This window comes from Vidua chalybeata, chromosome 3, assembly GCF_026979565.1.
Source record: "Vidua chalybeata isolate OUT-0048 chromosome 3, bVidCha1 merged haplotype, whole genome shotgun sequence".
Classification (NCBI taxonomy): domain Eukaryota; kingdom Metazoa; phylum Chordata; class Aves; order Passeriformes; family Viduidae; genus Vidua; species Vidua chalybeata.
Window position 1 is genome coordinate 91,144,449 of NC_071532.1, and position 26,233 is coordinate 91,170,681.

General features: G+C 35.6%; 1 protein-coding gene across 1 annotated transcript in view; it reads left to right on the plus strand.

Annotated features, from left to right (window-relative positions):
- The window catches only part of CSMD1 (CUB and Sushi multiple domains 1), a 1,092,714-nt gene that overhangs the window by 201,917 nt on the left and 864,564 nt on the right, over positions 1–26,233 (plus strand). The window contains exon 2 of the mRNA XM_053939637.1: positions 16,485–16,701. Within this exon, the coding sequence (XP_053795612.1) occupies positions 16,485–16,701 (217 nt within the window). The remainder of the gene's footprint in view (positions 1–16,484; positions 16,702–26,233) is intronic.

Genomic DNA, 26,233 nt, shown 5'->3' on the forward strand with positions numbered 1-26,233 from the left:
TCTGTTCTAAGACTAGAATTCAATTTGAAAATATGTTGTCATAACTGATGCTAATTGTATGAGAATATATTTTCATCTAGGTGGCAGAGACATACAGTGACTCCATTTCCCAAGCACATTTTAACACAGAAAAGATACTATTTTCCTCTACTTTTGATTTTTTTCTGAAGTAGATCTAGAAAAAGAAATAGCTATTATATTAGAATACCCAAGAGAAAGAATAAATTTTGATATTGGTTGAGGAATTGGGAGGAAATAGCCTTAAAACATGTCATGCCACTCTTCTAAGAAATGGTGCAATTCAACAGAATAATGAGCACCAGCAATACAAAATGCAATACAAGGTACAATACAAAAATTTCATCATTGCATTTATCCTTGATGAATACTGTATGACCTCAAATCAAGATATTTGTATGAATAGAATTTCATTGAAAAAAAGCCTTTATTTGAAACTGGTTTAAGTGCTATATAGGACCAAAAATCGCCTTTATGCTAGCAGAAAAATTCACCAGTCAGGTTAGTAAGAACATAGCACTGTTATCTTGGAGAGGAAATCAGGACCTTCTCACTTGAAACATTAAAAATTACTCCAACTGAAAAAGTCAAAACCCTGCACTTACTAAAGTTTTCTTTATTTTCAGTCTGAAATGAAAACAGCTTTGTTACAAATGAAACAGATTATCAGCTCTTATATATAAGCTAAATCTGCAGGAATGTATCACCATCACCTGCCTACTTATTTTACTGATTCATCCAGTTTTGTTAATTGCAACCATCTCTCTTGTTTACTGTTCTGTGCAAATATTTTTATCTTTGTAAGAGGCGAACTCCTCTCTCTGCTTTGGGCATACATGGGTTTCACAGTTCTGACCACACATCTTGTGGTCAGCTTAAGGAAAATATTTCTGCTGAGGATCAAAACTAGTTTCGTTCAAATACTTTGTGAATCATTTCAGTCACTACCATTTTTAAAAGGTAAATATTTTCGAGAAGGCTATATGTTAAAACAGTGGCCTCATGGAAGTTTTTGGTTCAAGGAATATCTTCTCACCATGTAAACCCAGTATTTCAAGGTTTCAGACACATTTTCCCACTGTGAAGTTACCTATTATCAAATTATTTCACAACTTCCTTAATTTTCTTAATTGGCTGATTGAAGAGCTGACCTGTAGTACCAAAAATTTAGTTCTTTTATGAAAAAAATGTATGTTTTTTTCTTCATTATTCATAAAACCTTTTGTCTTTGTGGGGAAAGACTTTCAGAAAAATTACTGCAGTGTTTAAAATTTTTTTGTGGCCTTCCGTAACTAGCTGATAGTCCAGCAATTCCAGCAAAGAAATCATATCATTCTCATGTGAATGCCAACATGCCAAAAGAAGTCTCCATGGTCGTTCTACAACTTATAGTGTCTGTAAATGCATCAAGATGGCATATTTGGAAGATTCAGTACAAATTAGGCATAGTACTGCAAACTAATAGATGATGTTTAGTGAACAGGATCTGTGATAATCAAGGACCAAACTGTTATATTATTACAAATGGCTAATATACTCCTTAATAATGTGCAGCTTGTTAGAGCCTTTCAACAAAGAAGAGAACCAAAGTGTTAAAACATAAAACCTATTAATGGGATGTTATTCAGAATCTGACATGGGTAACCTTTGATGCTCGAAGGTCTATCCCTCCTCAGTGATACCTCCCACTTGGTAGAGCTGACCAATATCCAGAGTCTGGTATATTTTATATATCACTGACTAATAGCAGATGTCTAGAAAAACTAAGAATGCAAGCATATTTTCAAAGATACTTCTAGGTCTGTGTATCTGAGAGACTTGCTAAGCCAGGGGTTTATATTTCCTTTAAAAATTATCTTAATGTATCTTCCATCTTTTTTTTTTTTTTTTTTTTTTTTGCTTTTGCTAATTTTCCTTTTGCTAGTCTATCTGCTTTCTTGTTGAAATGAGTTCCACTGTTTATTTATACACTAGGTGAAAAATATATCTCCTTTTGGTTTGAACTTATCAGCAGAAGGAGTGTTTTGAGGAGTGAAAACAGAATTGAAAAACAGGACAGAAGAATACTTTTTCTTACCCTGTCATGCCATGGACCTTTCCCACCTTTGCCCTCAGCAGTCATTTTTGCAGACTAAAAAATCAGTCTATTTAGGCTCCCTGTGCAGAATCTGTTTCCTGCTTTTAATCATCCTTGTAATTCCTGTTTATACCTTTTCTGATAAGGTAGTAGGTTTGAACTTCCATACATTTTGCTGATTAGGCAGTAAACTTAAGCAGGGTTTAATGACAGTTCTCATTTTTCCTCTAATAATTTTAAGTATTCTGCTGACTTTTGACTCTCATGGTTTTGTGAACAAATTACTCCAACAGTCCAGTGACTTCACAATGGTTCTCCTGAGTTCTAATAGATAGCTTGGAACCCATTGCTATGAGTACAAAATTCAGATGGCCTTGGACACAACATTACTGTACCTATGCCAAAATGGAATTTCTCAGTATCACAGTCTCCCTGCAGCTCTTCACATAGCAGAAGCAAGTGAGATTGCAGCTAAATTCAATATCTCTTCAATCCATCATGCAACTAAATAGACAAATAATCTGGAAAAAGACTTATCAAATGGAGTAAACAGACCTCTTCCCTGCACTTGCTTTGATTACTAATCATGTATACAGGGGTTTGTCTCAGAAGCATAGAAATAGCCAAGTAATTGGTAGAGTATCATTTAGAAGATCGGATTAGAGAGTAAATAATAAAATGCCATTGCCAAAAAAGCATTTGAAAATCAGGAAGAAGGAATGAAGGAGATAGAATCATTGTATGAGTTGCAAATTCAACTAGTGTTACAGCTGATCTGATGTGATGTAGCTGGTGAAGACATGCCAGCTTGTATCATCTGAAAATCTGCAGTGTGACACAAAGACAGTTGGCTTAAAGAGGGCAGAAGATAAATAACTGAGATAAGTCAGATATTTAATAATAAAGCTGTTTGCTGAAGATTTTTTTTTTATGAATAGCCCAAATTGAGGGAAATGTGTGAGGGGCGTGTCTTGTTCTTCAAGTACTGTAATTCTGTGTGGTAATACTTTTATGTGTGACTTTTGATGTTCTGTTTGCTGGCTCCAGTTGTTTTTATAGCCTACAGAATAAACACTTTATAAATGTAAACATGGGAAAATACTTGTTATGTTGAATGACAGGGATTGCAAACACTATTTGCTTAATTTTGTAATAATTTTACATATAATAGGTGTGGTATTTCATGGCCAAATTTTGTTTATAAACTATACAATGCTGCAAATCTTAAATTTGTTTTCAAAATACACTAATACTTCAGATTTTTTCTGTGAAATTGTAAGAACATTGTTTGTATGGACTGGATGACTGCAGCTAATGGCCATACCTTGACTTACATAGCTTCAGTATAGGTTGGCATGAAAGAAAGAAGATGTTATGGTTGCAGCTAAAGTAAATAATCAATTCAATCAATATTGATATAATATAGCTGAAGCATCACACAACATTTTGCTGTCTGTCCTGCAAGACATTGTGAAACATTTAATTTTAGAATTTCTACCACAGGAGCCACATGTTCAGTGTTTTTCACATACATATGATCATGTTCCTCCCTGAATAAGGACAATTGTAGCTAGAAGGGTGAACTGGGAGTCAGATGGGCTAAAAGCATGACAGAAGTGAGCACTTTCAGACTTTCAAGAGTAAATCACACAGCTGTAGTTTAGTGACTATTACAGTGCTCATTGAATTAATAATGTATAGTTGTATAAAAATTGTGGAGTTGATAATGCTTTTTATTCTTAGGGACAAGAATCTTCTAAATAATTAGAGCTTGTTTTATGTTATCTGCTAATTGACTATTCACCTCAGTTAACATAAACATGTTTTCAAATCACTGCTGTTTTTTCTTTTTATGTTTTGTAATAGAAAATGTGCCTGTCAGGTGAGATGTGAGACAGCATGACATAATGCAGTCTGATGTAACATAAGTGAAACCAAATATTTTAGCTTTTATCCTGCTCTTGTCAAGGGCCATGTGCAGTCTCCCAAAGGCATGTGCACTTCTGATGAGCCATTCCAATAGCTTCTCATTGTGATTTTCTTCTCCTAGAAGCAAGACAGGTACAAAAATTATTAGAGTCTGTATTTACAAAGTAGATTCTTCTGTCACTGGGGTCCATGGATTCCTTGGCATTGACTTCAGTGGGTGTATGATAACACCTCTGGACACTTCCATAGTCAGATAAACTGTGCTACTCTTCAGAAAGGCTAGGATCTCAGGACCAATGCCTTACACCTCTCATCACCCCCATACCTCAACTATTTTATTTAAAGTCAGGTCACTTGATTATCACAAACATCAAAGCCAACTATTTTAGGCCTAGAGAAAGAACACACAATGTTGTATTTGTATGTTGTCTAGGAAATAGTTTGCATTAGAATATGTGTGGAACCATAAAGGTATCTCATGTGAGTGGTAAATTAAAAATATTCTAGAGAATCTCCATATCATTTTGTGGAAGCAGTGCCTATGGACATTAGAATAGCTCAGAGGTCTGAGAGCAGTTCTGCACCAGAGACTCAGCCCTGACATGGCAGATCAGCCTACATTTCACCCACCCTGGCACAACCAGCTTTAACAGTGCCAACATGAATATCATCTACTTGCTGTGCTGCTTCTGGCTCTGCATTTCCTGTCAGTCACACGGGTTCCTGAGGATGAGTCAGTGATGCAGACAGCTTTTTTTCTTTTGTACATTATTTCACATAAAATGAACATAATAAGGTTTTGCTTGTAATGTTCTTGCAAAGAATAGATTTCTTCTGCATATTTCAATTATGCCTTAATCAAGCATTTAAAATCCCTTTGAGCAATTCAGTTCAGGACTAGTCCCTGAAAAAATACTTGAGTGTTGTGATGTACACACAGTATGTCCCCACATGTCCCCATGCACAGGCTGCATGAAAAGCCTGAAATAAGTTCAGTTTCTTTAATTTCATATCATTTACCTCTCATCATTAATTGAATATTTGGGTGATTTTTTAAATTTGGTATTTAAAAACATCATCCACCATAATTCCATGAGAAACTTTTGTATGATATAGTTGGAGTGTTGCACTGTTCGGTGAAATAATTTAATTATGTAATATCATAGACAACCTCTTGCATCCTTATAGTTTCAGTTTGTACTATCATCTAAGTCTCTTAATTTATTTGAATTCTGCTTTTATTTCTGTAGCATATCTGAATCATTTGCATGGGCTGATGGTGTTTAATGAGTAAATAGACATATTATATATGCACTATTTTTAATATATTATTTTAATCAGCTGTACCTTAAAGCCAATGCTGATTGCATTTTTCTTACCATTCACAACTTTAATTACTATTATTTACAAATATAAAAAATTACTTGAGATTTATACAGTAGAAAACCTAACACTGAAACATGCTATTTCACATGGGAGAAGTAAAACTAGATCTTGTGATGAAACAGAAAAATATCTTATTCCTTACTCATTTGACTCCAGTATGAGCTGGGGGCACCAAATCAGACTAGCAGCATTTTGGCACCATTTCGAATTATCATGTAGATAAGGCCAAAGGTTTGGAGCAATGCTGAATCAGACCTATAGTTACTCATTCAGTTTTGAGTGTTATTGATGCTGCAAGATGGTGGTTAACTACTCCAGTCTGAAATAGCTGTGCATAAATCTTAGCTACTGACATTGTGACTCAGGCACAGCAGCTGCATCACCCTTCATGCCATCCCATTGCCCCACTAAAATAAGGAATTACTTTAATACTGTGTAACCATATACGTACGATACAAAGCATAAGGTACTAAATTTCCTGTGATTAAGATTATTAGGAAACATCATTTCAGTTCCATTCATGAATGCCTCACACAGCTGTACTTTGATTTTATAATTTCGAGGGACTGTATGTATGCTGCATCATTCCAACTTTGGTGATGTTAATGAAAGTCATTGTATATGTTTTGTGTGTGTAAATTTCTGTTTTATGCCTGCATGTGTTGCCCTTTTACCTATATTTTGATTATATTTAACTTTGCTAATGCTGAAATACTGCGTTCTGCTACAATGTTATTTTTTTATTCTTTTTTCTTGTATATGCATGGCATAGTGCAAATATTCTGCTTTATATAAAATTCACATCTAAATCAGAAGCACAATTATGTGCATAGCAATAATACACCTGTCCAGAAGAATGTTTCCTGATTACTTGCAATAGATCCATAAAATATAATTTTTAATGTTATGGATAAAATTGTTTCTGCAAAATGTGCTTTTATTAACAAAGTGATGCTTTTAACATTAAACCCTAATGTAATGTCATCTGTTCTTTCCAAATTAAATTCTAAAAATAAGTCTTCCGTCTTTGAAAACGAAACTTCTCTAATGACTATTGAAAAATTTATTGTCACTCATTCTTTTTCCTCATTATGATTGAGCCATTTAATTTGGAAGATAGTATTTGTCCTTCTCAGTTGATATCAGCTGACTCCACTCTGTTTTAAATGCAAAGAAAGGATGAATTCAAGTAACAGGGATGAACAAATGTGAAACCTTTTATGGACTGGTTACGTGTGGACAATGGAAAAAAAAAACCTGCTGAAAAGCATTTTTTCTGGATAACAGAAGTGATGCACAAAGTAATAACTTTCAGGGAAGAGAAAGTAGTTAATGTAGATGATGTTCATGGAGTAGTTACAATGAGACAAATGGATTTTTCCTGGTGTTCAGAACTGGGCCTTTTGACAATAAGTTCTTTAGTAGTTGTTTAAAATCAAAGTGCTTGAACTATGGTACACTTTTCAGCCTCATGGTGTAGGCATACTGTGACAAAGATTATAAAAAGAAAAGCTGCTGTAAGATCCTGACATGTGAGCAAGGCTGTCAGTGAAGTGGTCTGGGAAAGTGGCATCAATAAAAGGCATCAATAAAAATTGAAAGTCAAGGTGACAATGCTGAAGTGATCAGATTTTGTACAGACAATTATCCTGTATGTTCCAGGAGTCTGGCAGAAAAGAGGTAAAGAAATCCTCAGAGTAGTTTGCCTACAGTTTTGTTGCTCCTGTTCCAGTGAAGCTCAAAACAGAGTTTCTTTTATTGTTTGAGTACTTCACAAACAATGAAATAAGCACTTCCCTTTTATCTACCTGAGCTGTACAATGGTCTCTAGTTCTACCAGCTGTTGCTAAGCAACTGTAACAGTGATGTTTACCTAAAGCCTCAATTTATTTTACTTTATCTTAGAAAAGTAGAAAAATAAAATCTAACCTGTCCTCAGTGATGTCCTTTTTCAGAATGAGTTTGCATCTATGAAGAATAGTCCTTTTTAAGGGTTCTAAGTCTACCTTTAGCTCAGAATTTTAAAATATAGGGTCTTACTCTCTGTAAAACAACATTTTCAACACTGTCTTCTACATATTTCAAATCTGGTATAGGACTTGCATTGCTTTCCTCTCTTTTTGATGCATTTTCTTTCCTTCCTTTTGATGAATCTGCAAATATAAAGGAAGAAAGAAGAATATGCAAATATCTTTGCTTTACTGGGATAAAAATATATATTTTCAAAGGAAAAGGGATAAACCAATTTCATATACTCTAGTTGCTTTTATTTAAGAACATATTGTCGTGTCAGAAGGGAGCACAGTCAAGCTGTAGCCTTGAAAGTGTTATTATGGTCTTATTATTCTTTTGCCTCTACTAACCAGTGCACTGAGTTGATAGTGTTATACACTGGATTTTTTTAAAGTATTAAAAGCCTTTTTTAAAAAAAAAAAAAAGTATTTCCTACAGAGAGAATATTATCCCATGTTTTATATCCCTATTAACTGTTGTGAATACCGATTTATTGGTATTTTTGGGCAATTCAGTATTGAAAAGAGAACATGAAATACCTTTTTCTCAATTTGTAATGACAGCATAATCCAGTTTATATATAATATACATTTCAGCTTTTAGAACTTCATTAAAATAAAAACTTTCACATACCAGCAATTAAGATGTTTTGCTCTGGTACACAACAAAGCTAGCATTATTGCAGATTTGTTTCTGAATTTCTTGCAGAATAGTAATATTAATCTTTAACCTTTAGGAAAATTTTATTTCAGTTGAGTACTGGATAAAGACTTAAGTCTACATAGGAAATGGTCCAAAAAGCTACACCTGACTCTCATAGTACTAATTTGAGACTTTAAAAGCACCAGCTTGTAATTTCATCAGCACAATCAATGAATATATATCCTGTGGCTAGAAGGTCTGAATTTAAAATGTTTTATAGATTGATGAAGTTCCAGTCACCTTGTGAATGTCTGCATCAGAATTTAAGGTTATTACATGCATTCAAGCATCTTATGTGAGAGGGACTCCATGAAGGTCCTACACTGGTCACAGCCAAAAATTGCAGGGTTTGAATAGATCTGTATTTAAAGAAAATACATCTAAGTTTTGTGATTTAGCTGCCATTTTCCCTCTGTTTTTTACCTTTAGTGCCAAGCTACAGAATATTTAATGATTCAGAAGCAACTGATAGTGTTCTTGAATCCAGCAGCCAACAGAGATGAGGCTGCCCCATCTCTTTCCCAGATGCAGGCAGTGACAAGGCTGAGCAGCTTTTCCTAGCAGGCACATAGAACACAAGAATACACCATGTACACATGTACACAGCTGGCTGCATGGATGAACAGCCAGACACGCTCACATTCACATGAGCTCAGGCACAATTTCCCATTTCTGGCCTGGGGCAGTTGTGTTCCACTCACCCACCCATGACTACAATTTCCCTGGGCTGCAGCAGTCACCCAGCTCAGGGTCTTGTCCTTGAAGAAGCCTTCCTGTGTTCCTCTCCTTGTCCCCTGCTCATCACCACATCTGTCCAGACTTTCACCAGCACCCACACACTCACACACCTGCCCTGGCTCCTGGTGATGCACTGCAGCCAGGCACAGGGGCTGGCATCGGGGGCTGGCACAGGCTGTCACTGACTGAGGTCTCCCCAGTCACTGGCCCCCAGACATTAATTATTTCAGATGAAATAATTTTGAAAAAAATCTCACTAATTATCTTGAAACTATTTTTGCCTGAGTCTTGCACAAACATAATGAATAAATTTACACTGTTCTAATTTCACATTGTGCTAGGACTGTCTTGAGTATGTTTAAATATCTGAAGTACTGAAGCATTGTTTTGCCAGTTCTCCCTGAGGCTGGAAAGTGATGGCAGGCACAGCAAGCAGACTCTGGTGTGGGGCAGGTACCCTCTTTGTGAGATCTCTGTGCTGGGGCATGCTCTAGGTATGCCAGTAAAGATGGTGGCTTGCTTGTGAATAAATCTTCAATGATGCCTAAATTAAAAGGATCTCAGTACTTTCTGATTTGATTAATTCCCTGGAAAGTGCCTTGTAATGGTATTATGAGGTTTTTTTTATGGATTTTTAAAGGACACTTGAAGAAGCTACATGCTATTTAAAACAGTCCTCAAAGAATAGTGCCTTTGCCTCTCTGGCCATTTGACATTTCCGTTCTTGACTGAAGTTATTTGGGAAACAGCAGTTTTACTGAGTAGTAAGACAGTCAGAAGATGCCTTGAGGTTATCCTAATGAGGAAGAAGTGATGAAGGCCCAGTGCAGAGCACAGCCAACTGATGGCAGGGGCTGCAGGTCGAAGTGGGGGTAGGCATAGTGCTCAGGAGAAGAGAAAATACAGAGAATATAAAAACACAAGTGGAAGGAAAAAGAGGTGGTTGAAACGAGGTGTGCAAACCACCTGCTCATGTCTTACAGCTCTCTACTGCTCCACTGTCTCAACTGATAGCAGCCACAATTTAAATCTGTAGTTATCTGCTGTTAGGAAAATGGGAGATGTTTTTTGTTCTATGTGTACATAACACTTTTTTGCGCTATCAGGAACATTTATTTTTTATCCTTTTTTTTAAAAGTCATATTTAAGAAACTGTTGCTCTCATGCACTTTGCTACGCTAAGTCATTTAAGTTGTGGCTAACACTGCAGTAAAACAGTTTTGCAATTGTGCACATTTGAATTAAAGGACTCAAAATTGCAGGTGTGAGGTGCTCTGGGGCCATGAGAGATGGATGTCTGAATTTGCTGTGCAGGAGAGGGATTTAAAATCTTTGAAGGCTCTAACCATCAACTCCTATAATTAAGGCCTCACAACTAAGAATAGGAGAGAGATGATGGGATTCATCCTGTTATATATCCAAAGCAAGTGGTCAGTGCTGTTTTGTGCCAGAGGAGATAATCCCAAGGTAAGATAAATGAAAGCAGGTCTATCAGTGAGATCCCAGTAAAATTTAGGGACTGCGGGGACCTCTCTGAAGGTTTTCCTGAAAATAAAATATTAGTGTCCAAGAGCATTGCTTGCCAGCACTGTAAAACTAAAAATTACTCTTTTGCAAGTACCCTGCAAGAGATTCTTGCTGGGCCAATAGATACTAGCAACATAAAAATGAGATTAGGGAAGACAGCCAAAAATATATAGGCTTTGTAATTGACACGCCTGGACTGTTGTCTGTGGAAATTCCTCAATGCCTCTGTTTGAAGTCAAAAATTTGGTAAAACAGGTTGTGAAACAAGCAGTCAAAATAAACGGTAATGTCACAAGCACCATGTATTATCCAGAGTTTAAGAGACAATCTAGGGAAAAAAATTGTTGCACAGCAAAAGTAATCTCCAGCTTAAATTCACCTTAGATGTCCATATTTAGAAGGGACCAAGGGGTGTTAAGGGATAAAGGCCAGAACACCTGAAATTTGTGTTAGGAAACTATTAAAGAAAAAAATCGATTGGCACATGATTAAATATGACATATGGAAGAAAAGGTTTAAAATTATATGCTTTTCAAACCTAGTGGAGTTCTCTGAATGAGACAGCCTGAATGTGGATAAAGGTCATCAGAATTCCAGAAGATATTGAATAAGGCTTCCCAGTAAAGGCTGTAAAGGAAATAAACCAGGTAGGGCATAAGAAAGTTGTACATTGATGAAAGGTTGGATAAAAGTTGTGCCTTAGGAGAAAATGCATTTTTTTTAACAAAGGAAGGTGTCACCGTGGCATCCCAAAGAAATCCGTGCTGGTATGTGTGTTCAGTGCACTCATAAGTGATCTACAAAAGAGGATGAGCAGTGAAGTGACTGTGATGATAGGAAGTGATGAGTTAATGGAAATGAGGAGCAATTGTGAAGAATGACAAAAAATAGCCTTATGTGATCAAGTAAGGGGGTGTTGGAGTAGTTGATAAAATTCAGAGTAGACGAATGCGATGTGATATGATGTAAATAGTAATAAACTGTAGGAAATCTAATAAATCACATTTTTCTATGTAAAATGACAGGCTATAGCCTCACTGTAATTCCAGAGAAAAAAAATCTTAGTTATAATCCACAGTCATATAAAATGTCAAGCTACTACTTACATTAGAAAAGAAAATATTAAATTAGTGTGAGAAGAAGGAAAAGGATTAATATTATTACTGTGTAAATGATGTATACACATTTTGAATATTAAAAGAAGTTTTGGTATCCCTGTCTCATGCAGGGTATAACACAGCATCAAAATGGACATAGAAGGGTGATAAAATCACTTAGGTGCAAAGAACAACAATATGAAATGGAACTTTTGAACTTGTAAATAAAAGAAGCTGGAACATGACAGATGTCAGTGAGATGCTAAGAGGCATAGAAAGCATAGGAAAAGATCATCTATATGTTCTCTTTTCATGCATAAACTTACTGGGGTGTCAAACGAACCTAACAGAAGGTAAATGCTGAACAAACACAAAAAAGGGTTTTTTTTTTTTGTGTTTTAGGATTTCCTTTACAATACCTGAAAGACTCTAGAAGTTAGTACAGACTCAGAGGATGACCCAGAGATGAGTTTATAAAGAACTATAATATCAAGGACAATTAAACAGAAAGACAAGGGTACTGGAATGTCTTCCTTTTAAGAAATTCCTGAGATGCTGCTCATGAATGGGAGGGATATTTTTTGTCAAAGTCCTCCCTCCTTTGACTTGCTGTTGAAGAAAAGATACTGAGCAGAATGAGCCTTTGATCTGGCTGAGTGCAGCTGTTCTTACTTATTAAATTTACTAATACAAATTCATATAAGAAACTATTTCAAGTAATGAGGAAGATCCAATCTTGCTAGACATATTTTCTCAGTCCTTGTAGCTGCAGAATGGAAGGTTCTACTTACAGTCATAAGAATAAACATGACTTCATTTTCATTATCATGATTGATCAAAATATCTTTAGCAGCACTAACTTTACTAGATTTAGTTTTGATGCATTTCACAGTTTTCTTGTTCAATATACACATATCCTGCAAAAATTCCTATTATTATATAAATATGTATACATATGTATTAGTCTTCCACAGACTACCTTATGAATTACAAGAAGAGAAGTGCTCCTTTTTGCATGTTTTTTTGTAGAAGCATTTGAAACTTGAAACAAACAAACAAAAAGAAGTCAATGAATATCGTAAACAGGATGGGAAGTGTGTGTAGGGGGAGTATGTGATAAGTAAACCTAAAGGCCCAGGAAAATAAAAATCAGATTTTTTAGGAAGTGCTTTCTAAGTTTTTATTTTTTGAAGTTTGTTCAAAATCTTACAGCAATGCAGTATTAAAATTATAGTGATTCCTAGTGATTCTACCACCCGTTTGACATCAGTGTTAAGGGCAAAATTGCAGTGTTTTGTTTTCTTCATTGGCTCTCACTTAGAAATATTGAGCCTGGGCAGGTGCAATAGGACTGGTACAGGATATGCAAAGTAACTTTGAAAAAAAGAATAGCACTTTTTATTCACTTTAAATATTATCACTTTAAATATTTCTCAACTACAACCCAAGGGCAACAGTTTTTTTTTAAATACGCTTTTTATATCATAAGGTAAAAATAGCTGTCCTGAAATATCTTCTTGCAGACAATTTAAGAAGATATTTCAGAATACATACAGAAATATACAGATAAATACAGAAAACTAATAATAGTTGCATAGTTTATACTCATATAAACAGTTTTGTGGTATCATACAAATAATCACAGTCTAATACACCTTTGGTATTAAAATAATTCATTGTACTCCTATTGTACTCAATCAGTGACTGCACATCTTGTGAAAAATGGCAATATTTATTTTGTTATTTGACACAAAGACCAAAACTAAAGTGAAATGTAGGAATAGACCTTTTTGGGCTGTGTTCAGTGATATTCAGTCTACATTCAGCCCAGTACTTAATATCTGCTGATATTTTTTTACATTTTCATGTTGATGTGCTTATTTTCTTTACTTTGATGATTCTTCTCTTAAAATACACATAAGAAACAAAACATTCTTAGCTAATCTCATCAGTGTACTCTTGCTGGTCTGTGGTGTCTCTGCAATCAGAAACTGCATTAATTCTTGTATGTATGCTCTACTCTTATGTAATTTGCTGCTACCTGTCACCCTAAGTCTCTTTGTTCCTGTTCTTCAAGTATATCTTCCAACTGAATCTCTTTTAAGTGGTTTGATGCTGAATGTTACTCCTTTGAAGAGGTGTAACATTTGACAGTTCTGAAGGTTTTAGACTTGTATATATTGACAAAATAGGTATTATACAGATAGCAGCTGGCATTTTTTTTCCACTTTCTGCTCTGTTAACATGCTTGTATCTTAACTAGGTAGGGGGCAGACTTAGAAGATGTGTTTTCTGGGTCTGTATAGCTCTTAAAACCTCTTTCAGTATTGCTTACTTCAGAAGCAAAATCTTCCTTGAAATTGTGTGTGTGCAGCAGTTAATTTTCTGGGAGTTAATGGTATATTAATTTTCCTCTAGGATTTTTACTTGTTTTTTTTACTGAACACTAAGTAAATAAATAAGTATATATTTATATATGCATCTGAAATTAAGAACTAACCTAAATAACATTTCACAGTAATCATTTTTCTTTCTGATTCTCCTTTCCCTCATTTTTTTGGGTACAGAATGAATAGGCAATATGTGTATGAATAATTTTAGAACCTGTGTATGAATAGTTTCAGAACTAGAGGAATATATATACAGGAGAGTAAAAGCAAAGCGGAGAAAAAATGGTCTCTGGATTGTAAGAAATGCTTAGGTTAAACAGTGCTAAAACATTTTCTGCCTTATTCCTCATTAGAGTCTGTTTATTTTCCAAAATAACAATGCACAATAACCTGTATCTACAGATAGGAGTACAAAACACCTTTAGGAATAAAACTGGGAGCAATCACTGGCAGTTACAACAACTTCTGCAAGTAGGTAACAAGCGTCTGTGTAAGGAAGCTGCTAAGTCACGGCCATGCTGGGGGCTGTGAGGGTTCACTTTCTACTGCAGCAATATGGAGTTTAAGAATAAAGGTTAATAAAGTTTATATTATAAACTTTATAACAATATAACTATAAAGTTATTAAAGCTTAAAAATAAAGATTAATAAAGTTTTACTTTAAGTCAGCTCTAAGGTTTCCAAAGAGATTGGGGACATAATTTGTCTGTCTCCATGGATGTCATAAATGAAGTTAAGATACTGCATTTACATATGCAGTTACATATGGTGTACTGTATTCTTTATACACTAGAATTACACATTTCTCCTCCTAAAATGAGGTTCTGTCTCTGACAGATTTTAGATGAATCGCTAAGATGCACTCCTTTTTAAATGCAAACCTTTCACACCCAAGCAGTAGGAAGGCTGCTGTGCAGCACAGTTTGCAAGGGGTACTTGACTTACTGAAACCGATGTTGGAGACATGAAGTAGATGGTTAGAGTAACAGGGTGGTGGGCTGTCACTATAATTTTCTCTTTCTGTTTTCAGAACATCAGTTCTGTAGTAATTAAATTATTTTAAATTGTTTGTGGCATTTGTATGACATTTCCCCTGGGGTTCTAGGAAGAAGGATACAATGCATCTGCAAGTGTCTGCAAGCAGGCTGATAATTTTTAGTGAACAGTACATAACTGAAATATTCATGCTAAGTTCATGGTGTAATAGGTTCCTTCTTTGAAAATGTTGGATAATAAAGATGTCTTATTAAAGTAAATCAAATGATAGGTATACCAGAGAAGATTTTTATTTTAAAAGTTTCCTGAATCACCACAGACTTTTTTTTAATCTCTTCATTAGAGTTATTATATTTGAAATATAGTAAAAATGATTACTTGTAAGTTCTTTAGTTGTAGGACCAAATCCCTTTTATTAAATCCATCTCATTAAGATTTAGAAACCTCCTACAAAAATTTGACAGCGCTTCTCTGAAAGATTCAGTCTGAGACACCCACTGCTAGGAAGTTAAAAACAAAACTGCAGTCAGAAATACTCTTCTGGTTTAGGTATAACAATAAAATATAGGATTATACTTGTTCTCAAGCACTTAAAATACATATAATAATCCAAGCATTACAGTCCACAGAATGCCCTTATATTTTTCTCTGTTCAAATATTTCATTAATGCTTCTCTCCAGTTCAGAGTCAGTACAACTGTTGTGTAGGGCATTAACAAAATCAAGTAGGAAACTAGCAACAGTGTGCAATCTAAGTCAAGGTTTCTTGCTGAGGAATTCCTGTTAATGAGCTATCGTGCCCTCACAAAGTCTGTAGGATGTACAAACCAGATACAAAAGCCTACTGAATAAACCCTTAGTTTTATTTTTTGAGAATAAAAAAAAAAAAACAAAAAACAACTCAACCCAACCCAAACAAAAAAAAGGAAAAAAAAACCCCAAAACCAAACCAACAAACAAAAACAAACCAAAACACCAAACAAATAAACAAACAAAACAAACAAAACTCCCCCCCAAAAAAAAACCAAAAACATGACACCAAAAAGACCAAATACCCCCACTTTTCTTAGCACAAAACACATGGAACTACAAATATTATACCACAGAAATATTGCTGTTCAAAGTATAGAAATCTTGATTAGTTGCTACACAAAGCATATTAAATGTGTCTACAGACTGCTGTTCTTGTTAAAGTAGGTTTCAGAACATCAGAAACTCTGATATTTTAGTACTTACATAAAAAACTTTTTAAATGTCATTTGCCAAAAACTTTTGGACACTCTCTTGCCATTAGAACTGTCAGTCTGTTGAATTTATGGCATTAAGACTAATGCTGAAATTTCACATTTGAATGAATAAGTCATACATTGTTAATACTACAGAACCTTAAATAATGATTCACTGCATAAAAAGATGTTGAGTGTCTCAGAAAATCCAGCTGTTAGGGGTTTTGATCCAAAGGGAAGAATGGTATAAATGCAATTTTATGTGCTGTTTGTAATCTGGAAAAAATATTTCAAAATTAAGTTTACATATAGGTACTTATGTAAGACTATATACTGGGTGAGGGAAAAGAAAACCAACTGCAAATTTTCCTTTCTTCTTTTTCAGGTCAGAACTGTGGAGGCTTAGTACAGGGACCAAATGGTACTATAGAAAGCCCTGGATTTCCTCATGGTTATCCAAATTATGCCAACTGCACATGGATCATTATCACAGGAGAGCGTAACAGGATACAATTGTCATTTCATACTTTTGCCCTTGAGGAAGATTTTGATATTTTGTCAATTTACGATGGACAACCACAGCAAGGCAATTTAAAAGTGAGGTAAGGTCCCTTTTTTCTTTCCCAATTCCTTTCTGTCGGTCTGTCTCTTTACCTTTCTTTCTCTCTCCTGAGTATATGTTCTGATGATATGTTAGAACATATATTGGTTCATCCCCAGCCAAGGGGACAGTAGTGCTCCAAGATCTCTCAGAGAAAGCTGTTAATCCAAATTTCAGATTTTTGTGGCCCTAGCTTGTGTAACAGTAATATCAGTTGTACTTAAAATTTACACAGTCCAAGGTCACTTTTAGAGAAGGCCCTGAGCACTGAAGTATTCCATGTTTCAGTATATTTTTTTTATTTTTCTGCTGGTGGAACCCAGGTTTTGCCAAGAGTCCCTTTCTTGGAGGCACCAGTCACCAGTTTTTGAAAGAATTCTTACTGAGATGAGTTCAGCCATAAATTGTTTGACATTGCCAACATTGAAATTCTTCTCCATTAAGCAGTTAGGGATCCTTAAAGGTCAGAAACTGGTGTGTCTTATCTTTCCAAATACCACTGACGTCATAAAGAGGCTTTATGGAAGCTTTTTGATTTGAAGTTTTTCACAGCTTCAGGTTTTGAAGCATTAATTTCATTGGTGTCTTGTTGTAAGTTCCTCAGTCATTTGCTGGATCTGGACTGCAGAGCTTTCTGGAAAAGCAAACAGTTCTTTCAGTGCTGTTCTGTCATTTTCTGTTCAGGCATGAGATTTATTGAGTACTGTAAAACACTACTGTCAGTTCTGTTGTCTGATTACCCTTTTATATGCTGCTGATTTATACTATAGTGCTAAAACAAATGTGGGAGTGTCACCAATTTGTTCTGCATTTTAGTGGGTATCATAACTGTTTATTTTTGACAGGAACAATGTTCTGATTGATTGTTTACTCAGTTCAAAAAGTTCTGAAAACTTTGGAATGTAGTACACAGCTACCAATGATTTAGATGCACAGTGTGTGGGCTCCATTTACTGTACTTAACTGACCTTTAGTACTTGTATCACCTGTAAAAAGGAGAAATATTTCTTTTTAGTCAAATGCTTTTATTAGCATTATCTAACATGTCTGCTTGTTTTGTACTAATCTCAGTAGAAAATAGTTTAAAGGAAGAGCACCAATAAGCAGATATTTTATTTCTCATTGCTTGTATTTGGCAATCAGTTACCTTCACAAATGGCATTATGATGAAAAAAGCATTTGTTGGCTTTGCAGCATGCAGAGGTTAGCATAGCAGAATTTGAATGGCAGGTTTCTGTTGAATTCTTATATCCCATGTCATATCCTTTGTTTTACAAAGAGCACTCACAGGAGTACCCCTCTGCAGTTATGCATTTCAAGACAATTCTTTTAGCAAATATTGGAAAAATACAGTATTGGTCTTTTAGCTGACAGCATGCAGATGCAAGAGAGCATCTTGGAAGTTCTGCTTCAGGGCATGCATGTCTTTTTCCCCATTGTTATACTTACCACACCCCATAGTTAAAATATTCCACTAAAATTTGGGTAATTGTTTTTCTTGAGCCATTGTGCAAAATCTGGAGCTCTTCCTTAAAAATAGCTGTGTATCTATATCACCACCACAAACTATAATAGTTAAGTAATACCCACTCCATATTTTGTGTAGTATTTTTTTCAGCTGCTACACAAAATTGAGTAAAAATTAATAGTACATTCAACTACTTTATTGTGCTGCCTGAAGGACCTTTCAGTATGCTAAATATGCACCAGGATACTTCCACTACCTGTTGATTGTAAAATCCAAAAAAATAGAAAAACATATAAAATATATTGGCAAACACATATAAAATGGTTAGGCAAAGGAATAAATTGGCTTATGCCATTAGTGTGGAGAAAGAAAAACAAAACAGGGGGTGATTACATGTATATGAAATTTGGTTAGTGCATTAATAAGACATTTACTGGTTTATGGGATAAATTACACCTGGAAGTAATCACAGGCTTTTGTAAGCTATAAGGATGTTTAGAATTAAGGTATTAGTGGGAAGAATAGAGTAAACAGAAGATAAGGTACTAACAAGTGTGATTTTACATCTTCCTATTTTTCTAGGAAAAAATCCAACTAGCATTCTGAAATTCTGTGCAAATCTGAGACACGTGACCCAAAATTGTCCTTAAAAGATTGCTACACTGGCTTTATTTTTATCTTTGTAAAGATCATAGAACAAACCCCAAGATTTTACACATAATATATAATTTTTATATAGATGTAGATAGTGTGTGTGTATATATATATATACACACACACACATATATTTCATCCAGGAGTACAGCACAGGCTGGGATCTATCTGTCTGAGGGGCAGCTCTGTGGAAAGCAACCTGGGGGTCCTGGTGGTCAGCAAGCTCACTGTGAGTGAGCACTGTGCTGCTGCTGCAAAGACAGCCAGCAGGGTGCCGGGCTCATCAGCAGCAGCATCCCCTGCAGAGATTAACAAGTCATTGTTCCACTCTGCTCAGGACTTTTCAGGTCACACCTGGAATACTGTGCTCAGTTTTCCTCCCAGTTTACAAAATGGTGTGGAAAGGCTGGAGAGGGCCCAGAGAAAGGCCACAAAGATGATCAGTGATTGGGAAGTTGCCATGTAAGAAAAGACTGAGAGAACTGGGCTTGTTCAGCCTAGAGAAGGGTAGAGCTTGTCACTGTGCTCCAGGACTGAAAGGGTGGCTACATAGGAAATGGAGACTCCCTTTTTGTTACAAGGAGTTGTATGGAAGAAATTAGGGGTATAGGGTACAAGTCACTTCTGGATAGATTCCAAATGGACACACAAAGAAATTTTTTCACAAAGAAAAACATCAGCCATTGGCAAAATCTCCCCAGGGAGAAAAAAATCTCTCCCAGGTGGATTCCCTGGTATTGGAGGCATTTAAGATTCAGATAGACAGGGTGCTGGCCATTTTAGTTAGACTGTGCTTTTGCTGAGAAAGATTGGACCCAACAATTCTTGAGAATCCTTCCCACCTTGAATTCTATGATATGACTATGATTCTGTGATATATAAAAGAAGAAGTTTTAAGTCTAACGCCACCTATTATGATAATGCTTTGTTGCATAATGTGGTCTTAATTCTACAGAAAACCAAGAAGTTGGATAATTGATTTCACCATACATTAGAACCAAAACAAATATTTCAGTTCTATATTATTGAAAGAAACTTACCTTAAAGCAAAAATATTGCTTTATCAGTTGATGGAGGAAAATTTCAAAATATAACTACATTCTAATTTAATTGAGAGAAGGTGCAAAATATATTTTTGATTTGTATTTTATATTCTAAGGTAATTTTCATTTTCTATATGCACTTAATTGTCAGCATGTAGAACTCATATGAATGAAACAGAAATGCAAGTGGGGTGCACTGAGACAACAGTTATTATTCAAATGTGTTCCTTGTGGATCATTTCCCTATGTCAGCATTATATTCAGTAAATCAGTGTAATTCAGGAGCTAGCGAATACTTATCTTGACTTTTTTTCTTTGTCATATGTATCAGATAAAATAGTAAATGGCTATATTTTTAAACAGAAAGGAGAAATGTATGAACAAGACATAGAGACATAGGTCAGCTGTGAAGACGCTCAGCATAAAGGCAGATGGGAGCTGACAATAGTGACTTATTGACTGCCAATAGATACATTACCTGCCACAGAGAAGTGAATTCAAAACAGACATCTTAAGAGTTTATAGATTTCAAAACTCATTTCAGGGTTAGTTGTAATACTTATTTTTTACATCTGAAAAATGCTCATTAATTTTAGCATAATTCTTACAATATATTTTTCTACATGCAGAATTCTTGAATAGGGGATTCATAGAGAGGTGTAGGGAAACCATAGCAGGACTGGATAAACAGAAAAGCTGCATTGAAACCTCTGTTTCTGAAGAGGTGGGGTGGGGTGTAAGTGGGGTGAGGTGTAAGTTGGATGTTAAGACACAGAACTATGAATGTTACAAACATGATGAACTGAGACTTTGTATGTGCAGTTGCCTCCATCTCAGTTTATACCATAAGGGTACAATTTTTTTCCTATGTCAAATACAGGTAAATGCTGTAATCTCTGTGTTACAATGTATGTCAGCAAAATTTATTCTTTTAGTATCTCCCACTTAGTTTAGCTAAGAGTTAGTTGCAGACTTTTATGATAAAATCAGAAAAATTTTTGAGATTTTTCCAGACAGTCCTAAAAACTTTCAGACAGTCCTAAAAAACTTTTAATAATGGATTACAAACAATTTAGTTTTCTTTACACAGCAAAGCTACTAATTAAATTGTATACACTAATGGGAAAACACATACGTGCAGCTGTGAATTTTTTTTTACTGTATGCACATCTGCCAGTTATTTTAGACATATATAATATATATTCTTTGGAAAGTGATTTTAAAATGTCTACTTCCCTTCATGGCTTCTCAGGCCTTCCAAGCATTCTTTACTTTACTGCAGCCTAACTAATAATATAATAGATGCTGCCTGTTATTACTCATATCAGTTGAAATAAACACTTTAGTTTTAATGGAGCAGTAATGCATATGATGAAAGTTGCTAATGTAACGTAATAAAATACAGCTTACCAAAAATTTTCTGACAAGAATATATAAAATGTGTGCTTAATAGCAATATATTCCCTCTGCTTTCTTGAATTGTGCAGCAATAATAGGAATTAAATATGAATTATTTACAGTATTCACTTTTCCCTGTCTCCAGCAAGCAATAAACCATATGTATATTCTGTACATCATAATCCAAGCACAGAGGCAAAACCTAAAGTCTGAGTTCTCATTTGCTATTAAACCTCTTTTATCTCAACAAGCCATGTATACAACATTTTAAATTTTCATTTGTTTTTTGTTCTGTTTCTTTGTTGTTTATTATTTGATTGTTTCTTCAGAAGCCATTTCTGTCTTCCATCTCTCCAGGGTCACGAGAACAGTGAAGCAATGATGGGGTGATTGACTTTTCTACAGAACTGCTGACACTGCAGCAGCAAGAGCTTTGTGCAGTTTAAAGTTCTTATTTCATTTTTCTTTCCCCATGAAAATGACATATGTAATTCTTTTTCCTTTTTATTGCACATCATTTCCTACAAAGTATAAAATACTTTTGTGTGTGTGAGCTGGTGTTGTGAAGAAAAGTATATAGGTTCCTAGAGTAGCATTTTTCCAGCTGAAGCTTACCTAGAACACAACACAAAGTAGCAGGCTAGTGTTCAAAATTTTAAAACAAGATTATTGAATAATTTCAGCAGAACATTGTGGTACTTCACATATCTCTAGGAAAAGGAAAGCTATTACTGTATATTATACAATTATTACTGAGTTCCTGTCAAGAGACATGCCCATCAGTGACTACTGTTCCCTTTTTTATGTTAATTATAGAATCACATAATAAAATACAAAATGGCTTGGGTTGTAAGAAACATAGATCACCTAGTTCCAAGCCTCTGAGTGGGCAGGGACATCTTCCACAACACCAGGTTGTTCAAAGCCCCATCCAAACTGAGCTTGAATACTACAAGGGGTAGTGCACACACAGCCTCCCTTGGCAACATCTTCCAGTACCTCAAAACCCTCTAGAGGAAAGAATTTAACATCTAATTTGCTAATATCTAATCTAGAGCTCCCCTCTTTCAGTTTAAAACCATTGCACCATATCCTGTCACTCTTTGCTGTATAAAAAGTCCCTCTTCCTCCTCTTTAGAAGTCCTTTTCCTCCTTCCCTTGAAGTACTGGAGGCTGCACTGAGGTCTGCTCAAAGCCTTCTCTTCTGCTGGCTGAACAACCCCAGCTCTCTCAGACTGTCTTGTAGGAGAGGTGCTCCAACTTTCTGATCATCTTTGTGGCCCTCCTTGAAATCAGATTTTTCTTAGGTTTTTCAGCTATTAATGTATTAGGAAGAGGAAACCTTTGTAGTACAGGGCTAAAATGTGATTCATTATACATTACATAGCTGTTTAAGGAAAGAAATCAAGCTATGACCTGATTGCCTTAATGCTGACAAATATTTTCTGCCACCGTGAAAAGAGAATGTAATGGAAGGAAAGATAATTTATGTGTGCAATACTGGCAGGTTCAAACTCATGTTTGAAGTGTTTTTAGGGTTTTTTTTCCCTCATGTGAATAAAAGGTAAAATACCTATTCCCAAAATTTTAGCTTCCCAATTCAAAATCAAAAGCTTTCTAATTTTGTTGGCAAGCCTACATGCTAAAAAGATTTAATAGAAATTGTATTAAATATAAAGCCAGATAAGGAGTCATCTTACTAGCAAGCTAATTCACCAATTAGGACATATATAGGACATATTAATTACAGGTTTTAGGTTGACACTAAATGATGGCCAACTAAAAAAGATTTTTTTTTTCCCTCCAAAATGATGGAACTCCCACCTAAAAAAATCTATTTCACATTTAAGGAACTATTATTCCTTGGGGGAAAAAATAGATTCATTTAAGAAGGCAAAGCAGTGCTTGAATGTATACTGAAATATTCTTCATCAGCTATTTAAAGATTTTTTTAATGTAGCTGTTTAAGTTAGCATGTGAGACTCACCATAGTGAAAAAGTGAAAATGTATCTGTGCTCAATTTCTTTGTCCTCTTGGAGGTAGGTCCCTTTTTTCATCTGAAACTGATCATAATACACCTTCAAAAAACATATAGGTGTTGCTTCTTTGCCTCTTCCATACTTTTGAAACTGAGCCTGTGTAAGTGTCAGCAGTGATTTGATGCATTTGCATAAAGACTGTACTATCAAAAGTATTACAAGTAAGGATTTAGAAGATGAGAGTGAGGATATGGTTCCAAAACAATTTTTCAACTAAACATTAACTCATTTACTGGTTGTATAAGGAAATTTTATTCTTAAATTCTTTAATTTTTGAGAGTGAGGACAATTTCTGTCCTTTATTTTCTGCCATCTAAGCATATATTACACATACAGAGTGCATTAAGCAGTTTTATATTAGTATTTCTGCATTTTCTATTATGTTGAGAAAGATAAGATTGTTTTATTTTAAATTATATATGTTGAATTGATATGATTATGTACAGAAGCTCTGCTGATCAGCATTCCTAAATGCTGTGTATACAATAATTATTGCAACTGTCCTTGGTCAGACATCAGTCACTTCCCTTTGCTTATATTCTGACTGCAAACTAATAATTAAATTACAGCCATTACAAAACTTTAAGCTGGACCCCACAATGAGAATGAAGTCCAGTTGTCAATATCTGTCCCCTTTTGATTTTTTGCTGTACATCCTTATAGTGGGATTTTCTATAGTTTCTATGCAACTGTAATAGATATCTTTTTAATTGCTACATAACCTGTGTGCTATGAAGACATTTTGATGCTTGTTTGTTTTAGAGAGGAAAAACATATTTTATACACTAACTGTCAAATTAAAGGGGACTGAAAAACCTTTATAAAATGTAGTAATCATATTTCTGGTGCATGTAATTAGGTTATACTGTGAATCATGTTCTCTTACTGTCATCTGGTAATTACCTGCTTGCCTTAACTGAGCCTTGTGATTATTGACTGTATGATCACAGTCTGGTTTTGGATCACTCTGCACTGGACAGGAATGTAGTGATCATGGGACAGATAGAACATCAGAAATGTTCAAGCATTTGAAGGGAATTCTGCAGTCCCTGATTTCTGAATTTCTGCAGTGGAAGTTCAGCATCCTCTCCCCTATCATCCAGTGACACACAATCAATTTCTCTTGTAAAACAAATTTTGTAAACAAGTGTTCTCATAATCTTTCAGTTTACGATATTACTTGGAGACTTTCCTCAGTTTTCATACTGTTCCTGTTCACAAGAGTATCTGCTGGCATTATTAGAGGCCTTGGATTTTGACACTTATGTTTTTCCCACTTACTTCAGTCTAAAGCATACTCCTGCTTGCATCCCAGATTATTCCTGTGTTCATATTTGCATTTGAAAACTATGTATTCTCATCTCCATTCAACTCAATGAATCTATTAAGAATGCTAACTAGCCAGTGGCTAAGTGAAGCCAATATAATAAGACTGACTCTAGTCATAAAGCAGTTTGAAGAGAAATTTTGATAATAGGCCCAATACAAACCAGGCAGGGAATAGCATTTAAACCTTCTCTTCTGTCTACAAACTTCATTTATATGTTTCTGTCTTTCAGAAAAAAAGATAATTTAAAAAATAATTTTTTATTTACCTACCACACCCCCAACACACATATATATGCACTGCTGATTTTTTTTTGGAGAGTCTAGTGTGACCAGAATCATGAAACAAAAGCAAAATGGCAATTAAATGAAAATAATAGATGCCGATATTAGACTACCTGTTTATCTTAGTTGCTAAGACGTGCTTCTCTTGGCTTCTGTCCTAGGGTGGCTGTATGATGCCTTTATCCCCAATCGTCTGCCCTGTTTCCCCAAACTTGCCCTGAACCAGGACAGCTTCTGAAGTAGAATATACATATTAAAGTCATAAATAACAAAATTATGATAATTTTAATGTAAATTATTAGAAATTATTTACCAAAAACTCGCCCTCATTTCTTCTTTTTAAGTACTTGAGATAATTTCTAAATAAACGAGATGAATTGGGGACAGAATGGCTGAACAGTGGCCCAGCAGAAAAGGACCTGGGGCTGCTGGTTGACTTGCTGAATATGAGCCAGCATGTGCCCAGGTGGCCAAAAAAGGCCAATGGCATCCTGGCCTGTATCAAGAATAACGTGGCCAGCAGAACCAGGGAAGTGATTTTCCTCAATATATGGCACTGGTGAGGCCTCAAGTCCTGTGTCCAGTTCTGGGCCTCTCATCTCAAGAAAGACATTGAGGGGCTGGAGTGAGTCCAGGGAAGGGCAATGGAGCTGGTGAAGGGTCTGGAGCACAAGTCCTCTGAGGAAGAGCTGAGGGAGCTGGGGTTGTTTAACCTGAAAAAAAGGAGGCTCAGGGGACACTATATCAGTCTCTACAACTACCTGAAAGGAGGCTGCAGCCATGTGGCTGTTGGCCTCTACTCCAAGGCAACCAGCAATGGGACAGGAGGAAATGTCTTCAAGCAGCATCAGGGGAACTTCCAGTAGGACATCAGGAAGAAAATTTTCACTGAAGATACATGGCATCCACAAATTCTCTGGGCAATATGTTCCACTGCACAATAAACAATTTCTTCCTAATAGCTAATCTACACCTACTCTCAGTTTGAAGCCAATCTGTCTTGTCCTGTCACTACATGCCCTTGTAAATAGTTTCTCTCCACTTTCCTTGTAGGCTCTGTTTAGATACTGAAAGGCTGAAATTAGGCCACCTCAAAACCTTCAGTCTGAACAAACCCAATTCTCTCAGGTTTTTCTCATATGAGAGGTGCTCCATCCCTTTGACCATCTTGGTGGCCCTCTGGACTCACTCCAACTGGTCCATGTCCTTCCTGTGCTGGAGACCCCAGAGCTGGATGCAGTGCTTCAAGTGGGACCTCACCAGAGCAGAGTAGATGGGCAGAATCCCCTCCCTTTCCCAGCTGCCCATGATACCACTTG